This window comes from Convolutriloba macropyga, chromosome 7 (assembly GCF_964194025.1).
Source record: "Convolutriloba macropyga chromosome 7, txConMacr16.3, whole genome shotgun sequence".
Taxonomy (NCBI): Eukaryota; Metazoa; Xenacoelomorpha; order Acoela; family Convolutidae; genus Convolutriloba; species Convolutriloba macropyga.
Window position 1 is genome coordinate 22,407,038 of NC_134474.1, and position 16,841 is coordinate 22,423,878.

The 16,841-nt window shown below is 33.0% G+C and overlaps 2 protein-coding genes across 2 annotated transcripts in view; one reads left to right on the top strand and one right to left on the bottom strand.

Moving 5' to 3' along the window:
- The window catches only part of LOC142342704 (ubiquinone biosynthesis O-methyltransferase-like), a 175,751-nt gene that overhangs the window by 93,044 nt on the left and 65,866 nt on the right, over window positions 1–16,841 (top strand). The gene's annotated exons all lie outside the window — the stretch shown is intronic.
- Window positions 8,213–9,885, bottom strand: LOC142342705 (acetylcholine receptor subunit beta-like). The gene is made up of 2 exons (XM_075394217.1): window positions 9,265–9,885; window positions 8,213–8,718 (listed from the first exon to the last, which is right to left on the bottom strand). Exons 1-2 carry the CDS (start codon window positions 9,464–9,466, stop codon window positions 8,282–8,284), a joined length of 639 nt encoding a protein of 212 aa, XP_075250332.1. The 5' UTR covers window positions 9,467–9,885; the 3' UTR covers window positions 8,213–8,281.

The following is a 16,841-nucleotide window of genomic DNA, read 5'->3' on the forward strand; positions in this document are numbered from 1 at the left end:
TTGAAAACATCAATTCTTACTTTCAAAGGTATTTGATTTCTTACAAGATACAAAGAACGAATTGCATTAGCCATTTTGCTTAAAACTGAATTCAGGTGATTTTCAAAAGTTAAGTTTGAATCAATTTGTACTCCCAGATAACGACATGCTTGAGCTGGTTTGATAACTTTGCCTTTAAAAGAAATTTCTGGATCCGAATTAGTATGATCTGTAAAGAATAACATCTCTGTTTTATGGGCATTTAATGTGAGTTGATTCTCTGTCGGGTATTTGTCTGTTTGTTCTAATATTTTTTCAATTTTTTGGGGAATATTTTCATTACGTTCAAATTTGCATATAATACTAGTGTCATCCGCAAATTGAACAGCATCCTTTTCACCTTACAGAAACATCTCCTTTTTTGAAAATTGGGTGTGATGTGTGCATCCTTAAGAATTGTTGGAAAAACTTTCTCTTGAATATAATCGTTAAATATAATCTGAAGATGTGTCCCAATAGCATATTTTCCGGATTTTTATGCCCAAGCATTGATGTATCCCGGCCCTGGCGCTTTGTGGTTGTCTAGATTGTCAATAACTTTATAGATTTCCCTCAAAGTAAAAGGTCTAAAATTAAACTCTTGAAAAGTTCGCTCTATTTTTTCGACGTTCAATGGAACAATCTGCCCTCTGTAGATGCCCATTTCGCTGAAAACTCTGTTAAAAGCGTTACATATTGATTTTTTGTCTTTCGTTTTTTACCATTCTCATCAATTTCAGTGATGTTTGGACTGTGATTTTTCTTTCCAATTTTTTTCTTAATGAATTTCCATTTCTCTTTTGTGAGTTCAATTTTCTTAAAAAGTCCTCTGAAAATTGATTTTGTGCTTCTTTTAACTTTCGGTTTACAAGGTTGCGATATTTTTTAAATGACGCAAAAGATTCAGCACTGTACTCATTGAAGTAACGATGTTTCTCAGCAACTAAATGTTTAATTTCTTTTGTCACCCAAGGCTTTTCCGAAGTAGTTTTTTTTATATTAGAAACTAATTTCTTCTCTGTTGGTGCATTTTTCTCGAGTATTGTCAGAAAAATTTTGTTGAACTCTGCAAACATTTCATCGCAGTTTCTTTGTTGATTCGCAGTTTCTTTGTTGATCTGTGCTATCAAAAATTAAAAACGAACAAACAAAATTTTTTTTCATTAAAGTCAGTTCATTTTCTGTTTTTCAATTAACGCAGACTATACGCTTAAGGACAATGATTCAAACAGCACGAGGAAATCCTGGTAACAATTCTTTCAAATTAATCTAAAGACTGATTTTTGACAACTTTTTTATTGATCTTAAAAGAAAGAATTAATTCTTCTAAATAAGCATAATATGGATTATGAGTAATAAACCTTGCGATGGAGGTGACACTCAACGAGTATATTCACACCTTCTTGAGTCTTGAACCAGACTGCCCTTGAGTCAGAAAAATTTTATCAGAACTGTTTTTTTCATCGCTATATCTCAGTTTTGTAATCTTATTGGGTAATGCGATAGTGAATATGTATCCCAGACCGTAATAATCAGCTTTCCAAAGAAACATAAACTAGACTTCAAAAATAAACCTGGCTAATTTGTGGTTACACACCAGGTAGGAATCTTTTGAATTATGACAAAAATTTTTTTGCAGTCAAATTTTTAAAATCTCTAGGTATTATTAATAGCCGCCCCAGCTTCGCACCTGTCTATTATAGCGCTCCTAATTTGTTTGTACTTCGTCGAATACACAATTTTTTTGCTTTCCTTTAGTTCGCAGCTTGTTACACATTTTGACGTGAAGTTGTTTTGACTTCTCTAGGCTAGTTTCACTCTTCTCTGATTCTGCTAAAAGTGTTTTTAAACAGCAGTTGCTCAGCAAAGCAATTCAAAATGAACAGAGTCAGTATCAAAGACTAAATCAGAAATAGAGACAGTATAAACCCATGAAGCCCGATTTTAGATGCCCGTTACTCGAACTTTTTTTATTTACCATCTCTAATGCCTGTTGGTTTTTATGTTCAGCTCCAGAATGACAGCAAAATAGTTCGAACTTTAATATTGTTTGTACAAAAATCATTTTTTACTAGTTTTTTTTTTCTTTCAATCCAATCGTGGTTATGGGAATCAACGGCGGCTATTTTTCGGCAATCTGCCGCGTATGATTTAAATTGGCTTCTATTTTTTTTATTGTTTAATACAGCAAAACTTGGTGACTTTAGGACGAAATATAACTCGTAGATATGTATATCGTAACCTGATAAAATAGAGTTTTTATGACGAATGTCTTTGCAAGAGTCAAGTCTTTTTGTAATATGAAAGAATTTTAACAGTTTCTTTTGCAAAAGATATTTGGGAAGAGTTAAGAATTGCTGCAGCAACCCTACTCTAAAATTCCATATTGAATAATAGTATTGACCTTTGAGTTATAATATAGTATTAATTGTCTCCTTTGCACAAAATGTCTTTATTTGGCAACTATACCGCAATGCTTGCTCAATCTATTGCATATTTCTTTGATGTGGCTGGCAAAAGATAACTTTAACTCGACGGAAACACCGAGGCATTTACAAATTGACTCTTTTTTGTTTCTCATGCAGTTTAAAGCAGAAGATGTATTGTCGCTCAACGAGTTAGTTGTTTTGATATGCATCTGCACTGTTTTACTTAAATTAACAACCAATGTAGTAGAGCTGAGCCACTCGTCAACGTTGAACAGATCTTGTTCGACATCAGTTGTTTGCTTTACGGCAGCTGTCAAGTTGTTATTGTCAGCAAAGAGATTAACATCAAGATTTTTGCAGGCTGAAGGTTAATATGCTATATAGATATTTAAAAAAGGGAACGAAGTTGATCCCTGAGGAACACCACGCTTTACTTGCTCCCAATTTGAGAATATACTATTTGAACAAATACGTTGTATTTTCTTTTCATTAAAAGATTCGAACGACTTCAAAGCATCCCCCCCTAATTCCAGAGCACTCTGACTTTCGAAGGATCAATCAATGATCAATTGTGTCAAAAGCTAAGAAAAAGGTGTACCCAGTACTTTGGTTTGATATCTCAAATTCTCAGTGAACTCAACAAGTGCATCAACAGTACTGTGTTTGTTTTGGAAACCAATCAGTCTGTTATAGAAAGGAGTAAATTTTTCAAGGGAAGCACAAACGCGGTCAAACCATTCTATAAGTAGTAATACGGGCCCGTAGTTTTTTCATCCAATTTAAATCCAGATTTGTGAAGTGGAAAAATTTTGTTCTTGCTTATTGCACAGGAAATGCACCATCTTCGAATGAATAATTGTTTAGAAAAGTTAGATAATCAATAGTTTCTGGTGGCAATAATTTTACTAAAATTTTACAAAGTTTTCATCAGTGGAAGATTTATTTTCCAAATCGCTTGTTTTTTCTCAATCTCCTTGTTTTTTTGGTGCATAAAAATTGAGTGTTGAACCCTAATAAGAATAGGCGCATTTTTAACTGTCAGGTGTTTGCTTATGTCGCAAGCTACCTTGGCAAGAAACTTATTGCATTCCATTGCGTTAAGTTATTGTTTGGGAGCTTAAAGTGTGCCTGTTCTCAACAATCAAAGTTCCGCAAGCAATCAAACAACAATCAAGGATAAAAAGTGGACGGAACTCGTACAATTAGTGATGTAAAATACTTTTAATGAACCCCGAAAGAACTGAGGAAATCTATTTTGTTGTATAAAGGAATAGAAAAAAAATGGCGGCAGGAAAAGTCTCCCTGTGAATCGAATATCGGGAAAGTTTGGCCAAGTATCCCAAAACTCGACCGGCGGGGCCCGATTTTGTCCGCTCATTTGAAAGACGCTTCTTTCTCATTATAAAAATGAAAAAGGTTTTAAAAAAAATGTGATTATCTTGTTGATATAAGAAACGTAAGCAAAAACGATGTATTAGGAATCTCAGTTCCTCATTTTCTACCTTTTTTCATCATCCTTTCTTCTGAAAATTACTGATATCTTGTGTACTAGAATGAGTCGAAATTTCCGGTTATTTTGTGGGCAGCTTGTATTGAATCTTTTCAGTTATGTTTCTCTGGCATCAGAAATTGAGCTATTTCCAGTTCAGTTGTTCAGTTTTGTTTTTTTCTTGTTTTCTCTTGTCTTCGTAGATTGCTTTTTAATGACGACCTGTTTCTTTTTAATTTTTATAAAAGCTGAAAACAGTCGTTTTTTTTGTTTTTTAGCGCATTTCTTGGTTCAATTTGATCATATTGGTGGCATATTTGTGTTCTGATTTGCTGATTAAAATTATGAATTTAAATTTTATTGCGGCGCTGTCTTTGCTGTAGATTTTTTTTACCAGGAAGTGCAGCAAAAAGTGGAGTTGCTTTGTGATTTTTGCGGCGTGAAAAATATGCTCTGATGAGAGCTAGGGTAAAAAAATTGTTTATTGTGGTTTCTAAGCAAGTTTTTGGCAAGTATACGAATTTAATTTGTTTTTAATAGCCGCTATCAGCCTCTCAACGGCTAATGTTTAGGCGCTCTCCTTCTTTACGACTCGAAGTTTTGTTTAATTTATTGAACAAAAGTCAAGCAGATCGCAAGAGAAAGAGAGAGAATTTAGAGTGGTTTTTGTTCAAGCATTATTCTGAAAGAGAGCAAGAAAAGTAGAAGCGGAAAAATTTTGCGCGAAGCGAGAAATTTTTTGATCAAGTGCGGCTTTTTCAACGCAGTTTTTTTAATTCTAATTTTTTTATCGTATAACAGTTTTTGTCTCAAAAAAATAAACTAGTGTTGGTGATTGTGGAGGCTTTTTTGGTTCACTAAAAAGAGTTAGACTTTCAGGCGCAAGTTTTCGCTTTTTTGCCATTTGCCCTCTTGCATGCTTTTTAGTAGTTTTTGTAATCTTATTTATTCCATTTTTATAGCATCATGGGAGTTTTCTGTTTGAACGTAGTTATTTTAGTAGTTTAGGTGGTCTCTCGATTCAATATATGTTAATTGAGTTGTGTTTGTTTAAAAAAATGGGGTAATTTAAATCAAATTTTTGTGTATTTTTGTCTTTTTAAACTTTTTTTTCTTCTGAATTAAGCATTAATAATTTTCTTGCGTAATATTTAACCTAGCACTGATATAGTGGTTTTGCTACTAATACTTGACAGTTCAAGGTTTTATGCATTGCAATTTTTGCTGAAAAATGTACAATTTGTATTTTCATTCTGACTTTTCGTTGTTTGCTTTTTTGATTGACGTAAAGCGTTTATCTGATTGGAGTTGCGTTTTGTACTGCTTGAGCCAAAGACTTTATATAAAAGATTCACCGAATAACAATATAGAGGTAGCGTTATTAACTTTGGAGTAACATGTTTAACAATTTTTTAAAACTTTCAATGCTTCCCCTTTCCTCCGTTTTCTCTGTATGCAGCATTTCTTTGGATTTTTTTACATCAAAGGGTGGCCATTTAGTGAGTTAAGATTGTTTTCATTGCGAGTTTTTTGGCAATAGTGTTTAATAGACAAGAGGTGATAGCAGCTATTATTGGAACATCGTGGTTTTTTTTACAACCCAAGAATTTTTTTTCTTATTTGGCCGCTTTTTTTATTTGGCCGTTTTAGCGGATTTTTTGTTGGACCAGTCTGAAATTGAGATTTGTAGAGGTTGCTAAAGGTCTTTTGCAAGACGTAATTACTTTTTGTAGCCATTTTAAGAGCTTTTTTGCTACTTCAAACATAATTACGGTAATTTGTACTAATTTTTACAAGTTTTTTTAATTTTTTACTTATTTCTTGAATTGTTTCAGCCTTTCGTGTCAAAAACCTTCGCTGAGTTTTAATAATAGGTTATTGCATAGTTTCTATTAGTAATGGAATGGTTTTCAACTTTTTAACTTCACGAATTTTACCCTTTTTGTCAAAACTTGCAGTTTTTTTCAAATTTTCTGACATTTGTCATTATTCAAGGTTTCCCTTTCCCAGTGGGCAGGATACCTCATCTGAGGTTTGCTATTATTTTACTGGAAAAAAATTTATTGCTCATGGAGTGGTTTTTAACAATTAAATACCACAATTTTTACCAATATTTTTTTTATAAAACTTTGAAAATTTTTGTCTTAGGTTTCTCTAATCTGAACGCCCAAGAAATGTCCTCTAGGTTTTGATATTAGGTTACTGTATAGTTTCTAGTGGTAATGGGGACTGTGTTTCAAGATTTTACTATTAAAAACTTTTGCGATTCTCAAATTGCGTTTTTTAAATTTCCAAAATTTTAGTGTTCTTCATCAGTGGCCAGGAAACCTATAGAATTTGCTAGTATGTTATTGCATAGTTTCTAGTGGCAATAAAGTAATTTTGAGTTTTTACTTATTGCAAATGTAAGAAATTTTTTTTAAGCTTGCAATTTAAAATTTTTATTGTTTTTGAGTATAATGATTTTTCTGGCTAGCGAAACTTTTAAATGTTGCAGACCGCTTACAAGACAGAACTCCAGAGACAAAAAATGGTTTTGAACATTTTTTCAGCCATATTTTTTAATATTTTCTTTAAATTTTCACTTCTCATTTTTTTAAGCATTTGTCTTATTTCTCTTGTTTATCTACCTTTAGTGGCAAATTAATCTCTTTCAAGGCTTTTCAGTGAGTTAATGAGTTTATTGAGTTGTGTCATAAATGGCCTTCGGGTTAAGAGCTTCAAGAGTTTTAGCAATGGTTTTAGTTCGTTTGATTCTTTTAGTTTCTCAACTTTTGAGATTGTGTTTTTGGCTGAGATTGTTCGATTGATCTGCTGGTCAGGTACATTAAGTCCGTTTTTCGTTCAACTCCTTGGATTGTGTTTCAAGAATTGTGTTGCTATGTTTTTTAATTCGTCTTCTCCGTCGATGATTCTTACTACCTGACCTCTTGGAATTGACTTTCTCAATGACTTCAGTGACTTCCGCTGCTTTCCAGTTAAATTGTGTGTACATGACGTCATTTGTTCTGCTTTTAGGTTAATTGCGTGACTTACCTCACTCAAAAATTGACTTCTGAAATCACCTAATGAACTTTAAATTTTATGAACATTTACTAGTGAAAGATCAATAGTGTGCATCCAAGTAGTGCCAAACGTATACGCCCTAATTCTTGAGTATTAGAGTCTGGTCAGTCTGTCTATCTTATTTTTTAGTAATTTCAATTCATGGAAGGCCAAAAGCGTCTATCGTGGCTATTTTCCAGCAATTTGCCGACTATGTTTTAGGTTGCGCAACTTGGGATGGAATTTTATCAGATAAATTTCCGGATATTTTTTTGGCCGTTCTCATGTTATCTTCCTTCTGTTGTTGTTTCAAAAATGATTCGTAAATTGAATTAGCAGGCTCATTTTATTCTTTCATTGGTTGGTTGGGTCCTAAATGATGTGTTCTTTGAATCGGTTCCGGAATCTTCCCCCTATATTTTTTTTAATTCGCTTTACCTTTTTGTTTTACATAGGTCACCATTTTTCACGTTTGACATCCGACTTACCTCACTTTCTGTTTCTTCTGAATGGAATGTAAATTTAATTCAGCAACTTTATTCAAATGATTCAAGGTCAGAAGATGAAATAGAGAAATCAAAAGAAACGGTATAAACCAATAAAGCCCAGGCTCTAAGAAATAATGTTTAAAGACTTAGTGCAGTATGCTGCTAATCCGTACGGTTCAATTATTGGTTGCAGTGTGGGATATTATTGGTGATTTTGAATCACTTTTTAGTTCAGCCTTCTCTGTTTAACCTCGTTTCTTAATTTGTAAAGCGGTCGATTTTAAGTAAACTAGCGCGTTATTGTTTGAAAATGGCAATTGTTTTCTTTCAGTGTAGCACCAACCACCGTATTGCAAAGATCTGCTCACTGAAGAGAGTAAGTAAAATAGCTCAACTGTCTTAGATCTATTCATTGTCCGCTTTTCTCCGTTTAGTATGCAATATGAAAGCGCTTTTTTGTTTCAGAGGTAGTCTATTGTGAGAGAATGAGTTAAAACGTTAAAACATAAATAGAGACATCTTTTTTCAGCAATTAATTGCGTTAATTTCAAAAATAGAAAAAAAGAAGATTTTCTAGCACCTAAAAATGAAACCAATTGTTTGACTTTCTGGGTTTTTTTAAAGTTTCAATATATGAAAATCTTCAACAAACCAGTCTCCATATATGAATCAAATTTATTTATTTGCATACCCGGAGCGTAATGTATCTGCTAATTTTTTGCTAGAGAAGATTTTGGAAAAAGTTTTCTCGAAAAGATTATTGTCAAAGTGAAATGATTATCTGAGATACTAAACTTATCTATTGATATCCTTTACCAGAAAAAATATATCATTACGATGGTCATAACAATAATATGCAGATAGAACATGATTCTGTCCACGAAATTTGCAAAGTGCTTCCAAGGAGTATTCTCCGAATAATCACCACAGACGCTCGCTCGTCTGAAAATCGACTGCACCTCAACTTTTTCCAGGAAATGTTTTCGAACCTTAAATTCGTTCGGATGAGTGACATGGGTTTGGAGATGATTTTGAGAATCAATAATTGGTTTGCTGTTTACACTGTCTTCACAATCCTGAGGAATAGGCTCACCATTTGCAGTGGAGTGTTTCCTTATAGGGTAATTATCTGAAGGAGGCTGTTGCTCGTATATCGGCAGGAACACAAATTGCATCAACAGGTGGCTTCTGATTACTTTGTGGATAATTCGAGGAACATTCCATTTAGATTGACTGTGGATGTTGATCACTAAAAAGGACGGAACTGTTGAGCACTTTTTTCGAATTTCTGAAATCTCTTTTATGTCGTCAAAAGCTGCACGGCTAAATATTTTTTAGGCTAAAATATAATAATAAAAATTTGATTAAATTAACTCGTTAGTTAGACATCTCTATATGGAATCTTAATTAATCGCAAAGTTATAACCAGTTCAAATCATAAACTGTTACTGCTTCAAGAGAAATTTATCTCTCCAAGAGTATTTATCATCGAGTTTGCAAACGAAAATTACTTGGAACTAATTTGAGTTTTTTGCTGAAGTCAATCTGATTTTTGCTTTGATGAGAACGCACAATAGAACTCGGATAATTGTGCAAACACACATTACCGAGCCTTCTCTTTTCCGTATTTAGAGTTCGACCGAATTAATTTAATTAAACAAATCAGCCTACCATCAAAAAAATGGAATCAATCTGAGAGTGATAGCGGAGCGGTCGGAATTTATTCTATCTGTAGACATTCTAGTGTTTGCATTTTGCTTATTGCTGCCTGCTTAGAATTTGTAAAATTTCTCACCTGCAATAGACATCAATGTGTCGACTGTTATGTGCATCGCCACGACGCAAATGAAATAGAGCATGTCCGGAAACGGACGAGAAGTTGCGGGAAGAATAGCTGTCAGCAGCTGGAATGTCACAACTTCGGCCAGGAGAGCTGTCACGGCCAGAGAAATCTTTTCCCCGGAGTCCACTGGTAACCAAAAGACCATTGAAGACATGACATAGAGCAAAATATTTGGAAATAACAGTACAATTTCATAGAAGCGAGCAAGTCTTTTCAAATAGACATGTATGGTTATGTGGTCATAGTGGCGTGTGTTTTTCTCGATTGTTTTTACTGTAATAATGACGGGAGTGATTAGTTCCCACTGATCGTCGCCTCCATAGTTGAGCAGCGGAAGATGTGATGTGTTGGTGTCTCCTTGCAAAGCTGAAAGTGTTTTCCCCTTTTCACTACTTTATATAGGTACCCGTTTATATCGTTATATCCGAATGGAATATGAGAAGCTTAGTTGCTCTGAACAGCCTGATATCATTTGTTTAAGTGCCCTCAAACAAAGTTAGTGGCACCTTTTTGTCTTGTAGGACTTTTTATACGGTTAGCAATTTTTATATAGCTGATTTTTTTCTGACGGTTTTTGTCTGAAAATCGGACCTTTCATCTTAGTTAATTGGTGTAGCCGAAGGCATTAAGTCGTTGAGGAATTTTCTTAGACGCCTCTTGCGAAAACTTTCATCCCTCACACCACAACAACTTTCACTAATATCACACTCACTAATTCCCTACACGCTACAGTAAAATTAGTATTTCTAAGCTTAAGCTAGCTACTACCAAAGTCAAACCCTCGACGGTCTCTGTTGTTGAGTTATTTTATTTTGGAATCTGAGTATTCTTTTAATTAATTTCCTTTCCGCACGCTTAAATGACTTGGGACACCAAAAATGTCCTTTATAAAAATAAAACCAGTTCATTTGAGTATGCTGAAACTCCTTTCGTGAAACGAAATTTAATACTCATAATAGCTTTTCCTCACTGGTGATTTTATTTCATTTTAAAATAATTTTAACCTCAATTTTGTTCATTTTTTGTTGTTAACATTTTGCTTCTATAAATTTCAAAAGAAGATATGAAACTCAAACAGACAAGGAAGCTCAGCAATGTGCGTTCGCACATAAAATTCCGACCCCGCTCATCCACATTTTTGGCATAAATGTCTACCAAATGAGGAACAGTATTTTTCAAAAAAGAAATGTGTATCAACAAAAAGATCCCCTGTAACGCAAATAACTCAGTGGAGTGAAGAATGCCGCATTAGATTGTTGAGATCAGCCACTATTAAGAAAGCAAGTCAAGACGAACAACAGAATCAAGCAACAAAAATTAGTTATATCCAAAACTTTGTTTTTTTTTTTTAAAAACCTATTGATAAGTCAAAATATCTTCAGATAAAATTGAAACTAAACAAAAAAACTTGTACTTCACTAGAAAAGATGTGGGACGATTCCATAATGAGGCTCGGTAACAAAAAGACAAAAAAAGAAAAAAAAACAGCAATGAACAATTGGCTAATATTTTAATAAACAATTAACTTCAAAGTAATGAAAACCATTAGATAGCAATTGAAAAAATACAACATGTTTAATATCACATACGCTTCTATGGGAAGGCATTTGGACCTGTTATTTTTCAACTTTTTATCCGGTTAAAAAGAGAACAACCAATAAAGACAACAAACAAAAAATTCAATTAAAACATGCGAGACAACGCTGTCGAAATTGTAAAGCCAGATTTTGCCCTACAAAAAATGTTCAATTGAGCCTTCCTCGAACGCCAATAATGTGGTATGCAACCTCTTTTTCTCTCAATAATGATAACAGGAAACAAGAAGACAATAACATGAAAATGACAGCGAAAACAAGTTATACTTTTTTATTTTTCGGCAACAGCTATTTTTAAATTCATGAAAGCCATTAGCTACAAAAAGAATTAAATACGTTCGTTTGTTAGTCCAAAAGAAGCGCTTGAGACCTGTAATTATTCAGAGTGTGTCTTACGTCTAGATAAAGAATGTCAGATATAGACGAAAACTAAAATTAATTTAACGAATTCATAACGAATTCCTTGAAAACATTAGGTTTTTTATATTTGCGCCTTCCCTCGAGGACAATAATGTCATATGTGACCTTTAATTAACGAGACTAGGTAACAAATTGACAAAATTATAATCTATGCCTTATAATCTATGACTTTTATATGTCCAATTTTTTTTATTTTGAACGTCAACAATGTAATATGCCAACATTCAATAATGTGATAATGTGATAAAATGAGAAAAAAAACGTGAGAAATGGGCCAATGCCTAAAAAAATTCTGAAATCTAGTAGTATCAACGCCAGAAAACCATAACTTAACAGGCAAAACCGCGAAAAAGGTTAGGTTTTAATTCAGAAGAAATAAGAGGAAGAAGAAACATTCTTTCTTTGCTTACATTCAGCTACAAAATTGACCAAATTAAAAGAAAAACAGTGGCAAGGTCCAATAAGCCAATGTTTATTTTAAAATTAAACAGACTAGATACATTAATTTGGAACTGCTTAGGAAGCCAATTGGACCTATCAACATCGAGTTTTGATTTGAATTGTACTGTTCGTTAATTAACATAAAAAAATATCGTAAAATTTTTAATATCTTATCAATTTGAATTATTTTTGGACTGACAGTCCAAGTCAAAGAGTGGACCAAGACGAGCCTGGCTATTACTGTTTGTCCCTTAAGAAAACTCAATTGTTTCGAATGTTTTTGATCTGGATAATTTGTTTGTTAAAAGATCAAAAATAAATGCTGTGTTTTTGATAATCATAGAGTAAAGTTAGCAAAAATGCAAAATTTTAATTCAGGACTACTGCCAATAAGCGTGAAAGTAGTACTAGTTTCCTTTGTAGTTTACAAATTTTGTGTTAGTTGTTTTTGGGTGTGTACTTCCGGCAAATTTTATCAAAGTGGTCTAAAGAAGCTCATTTTGCGCAATTTTTGATGAAAAAGGCTAAAGTTTGAAATGTTTCGCCAGATTTTAGCCGGAAAGATGAAATCCAAATAATCAAAACTGAAATCAAAACAGACAAAAAGATTTTTTGTCGCTAATAATAAAATCAAAAGTGTTACTTGTTTTAGCAAAATTCACGAAATTTTAGTTAAAACTTCCGGAAAATGTGAATAAAATCAACGGAATTCACTCTATTTTCTCAAATCTGTAAATCTCGATAACTCCCTGTAAGAAACGAATTTCAAAGAAATATTTTCAATTCCATATTCTACGCTGGAAGGGCTTTTTATTGATACCACTCACAAATCTCTACGATGATTATATCGATCTGTCGAAATTGTCTGAACAAAAAAAAAACAGTTGAGTATATGGTTCCTCCCCCCTCAAGAGGGGTCGGAACAATGAATTGAATTTATTAATTCCGAATGAGCAATATTCAGACAGCAATAAAGCGAAACCAATATAACTGGTTGAAGCCCAAAATGAATAGGATCAAGATATGTAATTAAAATTTATTTTTGACGTTTCATCCTAGCTCTATGATGGAGGTGCAATTGTTGATCTCAAAAAAATTGCAGTTATTCGACAATTTATTTAGGCAGAACTAGTTGGTAAACAACTTGGAATGTCGTTTCTCTGATGTATAGAAATAACTATCTAATACTATATCTAATATACAATATCTATTATCCTATTCCTAGTGATGCTACTGATCCTCATTTGACTGAATCAATTGAGAACTATTCATGACCTTCCATGTAGATTGTGTTGCTTTGCTTTTATGAACAAGACGCGCGAAGCACAATGTTCCAACATACCTGTCAAGCTTGCAGAAACAACTTTTAAATTCTGCCAGAGAAACCGTTGGAAGTATCCGAATGCAACTTAGCATTCGAATGCAAAAATATGCCCTCTAACAAACTGTAGAAAGTTAAGTGTAGTACAATCTGAAAGACAAAGAAAAATTATACAAACATATGCACACAGCACACATTACACAAACAAATACCAACACAAATACAAAGGCCAACACTAAAAGAAACATTTTTTGTCATTTTTGTTTTTGTCATTTGGTCACCACTCAAGGTTCGTCACTGTTCATTTAGGTATTCCTTGTTTTTTTCTTATAACCAGACGTTTACTTTTTGAGGCAATCGTATCAGTAATCGTAAGATTGACAGTAAACTCTGAAATGATATTTATGGAGGTTTTCGACTTTTTTGGTCGTTACATTTTCATTTAATGAGGTTTCATGAGCATGAAGGCAAAATTACTTTTCCAAAATCTCGCAGACGTGTTATCAGCGAGATTTAAAAACTTATAGCTTTGTTTTTGGTTATATTTAACTCCGCGATTTGTGGCAATTTTTAAGCATTTTTTCTAATTCATAATTTCTGTCAGTTTCTTCTCTCTGCCTCTATTTGTGTCTAACATTTGATGCAACCATTTCCCTCACACTAACACTTTCTCTCTCTCTCTCTTTCCCTCTCTCTCTCTCTCTCTAAAACACTTAACACACACACACAAATATTAAAAATACGCACACCCATGTGTACACCCACAGAGCTGCGCAAGCGCACACACACATACACACACAAATACAAACCTCGCCACCCAAAAAAATTTCTTGTTGGCATCTGATTTTTACAAAATGTTTATCACTGTTCATTCGTGTCTGGATTGTTTTTCTTTGAAAACTATATGTGGACTTCTTGAGGCATTTGTAATTTGTGTCGCGGTAATCGTAAAAATGATCGAATTTCGGAAACAAACTTTTTGACATATTTCGAAATATTTAGTAATTTCTGATGTTTCGTGAGCATAATCCGCCCATTCGTTTTTTTTTTGAAAAAATTACCAAGACGTGTTGAAAGTTAGATTTATCCAACACCGCTTTGGTTCTGAATATATTTAAAACCGCAATTAATAGATAGGTTGTCTAAATTAACTATTTTTCTGACTGTTTTATACTTCTGACATTTTGCACTATGCCTCTAGTTCTTTTTAACATGTAGAGGAATTTTGAAAGCTGGTCGTAAAGTCTCCTAATTAGTAGCTTCGAGGAACATTGGTTATCACTAAAGGGAGGGATGTTTAGTGGCGTTTTTCCTTTTTTTAATGAGAGTATTTTTTTTAAGATATAGGAAAATTTTATTATTGTTTTGAGAACTGAAAAAGAACAGAAAGTTTTTGCTTTTCCTTCAAAAGAGATTTTCATTTTCATGTGAGGATTCATTGAAGGATTTGTTTTTTCATTTTACAAAAACTACCAAAGACCGGAAGAGATCATTTCTAAGAGCTATTTCAAAGTTCAGAGAAGTGAAAAATTGTTACCTCATTTTCAAAAAAATGTAAAAATTGTATTAAATTTTTGCACCTAACAATCCATAAACCCTCTAATTTTCTATCTTATTTATTCAGTTTTTATTTACACTAGAGATGAATAGTTCGAACTATTTGCTCGGTCATTATAAAGAATACATTTTCCTGCTTTTTGTTTTTATTGTTTCAAGTTTGATTTTTGCTTTTTTGAGAGCTCTAAAATGCTTGAAATCTTCATTTTCCCTAAATTTGTTTTGATACAGAATCAAATGGTTTGTAAAATAGTTTTTACAAGCAGAAAATAGAAAGACGGGTAGATACATAATTTTTTTTTGAAATTTTTGGTTAATTTTGATTAATTTGTTAATTTTCAGGCTTCAAATTGTAATGTATCATTGAGAAGTCTCCATTTAACCTAAATAAATGTACTACAATATTTTTGTTTGTTTCTATCTTGAATTTCAATGCGATCTTTATTCTCTAAGATGCGTAAACAAAAAGTGAAAATTTGACTGAAGAAAAAAAGGTAGCCCCGCATAAATTTCCCCCATTTTTAAAAATGATCGAAACAATTATTCAAATTATGCTCCGCTGTTCGAGGAAGCCATATACTTCTTTCAAACGTAACTGAAGACTATTGGCAATTAAGTTCGAAAATTTGTTGGCAATCAGTTTGATGCTATTGTCGAAACGAAATTGAATAAAAATGAATCGAACATGCAAAAAGCTGATGGAGGAAAATTTAATAGCAATTTTTTTTTCGTGGCAACAATTTGGGATAGCCTTTTTGTGACAAGCGTGGTTGTATTGTTTTATGAATTTATGTTTTTAATGACTCCAAATCGCAGAATGTGGTAAGGGCTGCAGTTGATATTTTAACCCATTTTTACTGGCATCGTTAGCGCGTGTGGGCAATCTTACGCGTTATATATAGATATTGGTTTTATTATATACAAATCCTTTTCAACGCAACCACAAGCTTTAGTTATTTGCTCATAGAAACTAACAAGGAGGCTTGGTAATGTGCGATGGCACATAAGGTTCCGACCCCGCTCATCCACAATTTTGGCATAATTGTCTACCAAATGAGGAACAGATACAAAAACCCAAAAATTAGTTTTTGGGAATCCCAAAAAAAAGACCAAGTATTTTTCAAAAAAATTTGTGTGTGAACGATAAGATAGCCTCCAAAGCAAATAACTCAGTAGAGTAAAAATTGTTGCATTAGATTGCTGTGATATGCCAATATAAGAAAGCGAGTCAAGACGAACAGCAAAATCAAACAACAACAAACATTAATTACATCAAAAACTTTTAGTCCGTTTTTAAAAACAAAATTTAATGACAAAGTCATTATACCGTCAGATAAACCTAAAACTAAACAAAACAACTTATAAATCACCAGAGAAGATATGGGACCAGTCCATAAAAAGTTTGGTAACAATTAAACAAAAAAGAAAAATAGTAAAGTTTAAAAATTTTTATATTTTTTTAAATAATTAATTTCAAAGTAATGAAAACTATTAGAAATCAAGTAAAATATCCCAAAAGTTTACGATTACCAATGCTTCTCTAGAAGGGCATTAGGACCTGTCCTTATTCAAACTCTGTCAAATCCGTCAAGCCATATTTTGGCCGTCAAAGTATATTCGATTGCGCCTTCTTCAAACACCGATAATGTAGTTTGTGGCCATTCATTAGTGAGACTAGGTAACAAGTAGACAACAAAGAGAAAAGAGCAAAATTATGTAATACTTTTGATTTTTTTTTTGAAACAAAATTACATCCAATGTCATGAAAGACAGTAATTACAAAATAAAATATTTAAATAGGGTCATTTATTCATCTAATGGAAGCCCTTGAGAACTGCAATTATGCAGAATATGTCTTGCGTCTACAAAAAGAACGTCAAATATGACGAAAATCAAATTAATTTTTTTTGTGAAAAACCGGTGTCAAAGCCAGTAAGGTCATTGCGATTTTGGGACACCAATCCCTTTTGAAGCCTTCTCTTGACACCCATAATGTCATATTTGACCTGTAATTAACGAGATTAGGTAACAAAAAGAAAAATAAAGAGAACAAAATTGCGAAGTTAAAATGTTTTTTTTTTATTTTTGGAAAACGATTGTTTTCAATGTCATGAAAGCCATCAGCTATCTACTAATATCAGAATATTGGCTAATCTGTTCTTCCATGAAAAGCCGATGAAACCTGTCACCATACA

Coding starts and splice junctions, on each gene's coding strand:
- LOC142342705 (XM_075394217.1), bottom strand. CDS start 9,466: ATGTCTTCAATGGTCTTTTGGTTACCAGTGGACTCCGGGGAAAAGATT. Junction 8,719..9,264: donor CACATTGATGTCTATTGCAG/GTGAGAAATTTT, acceptor CGTCCTTTTTAG/TGATCAACATCCACAGTCAA.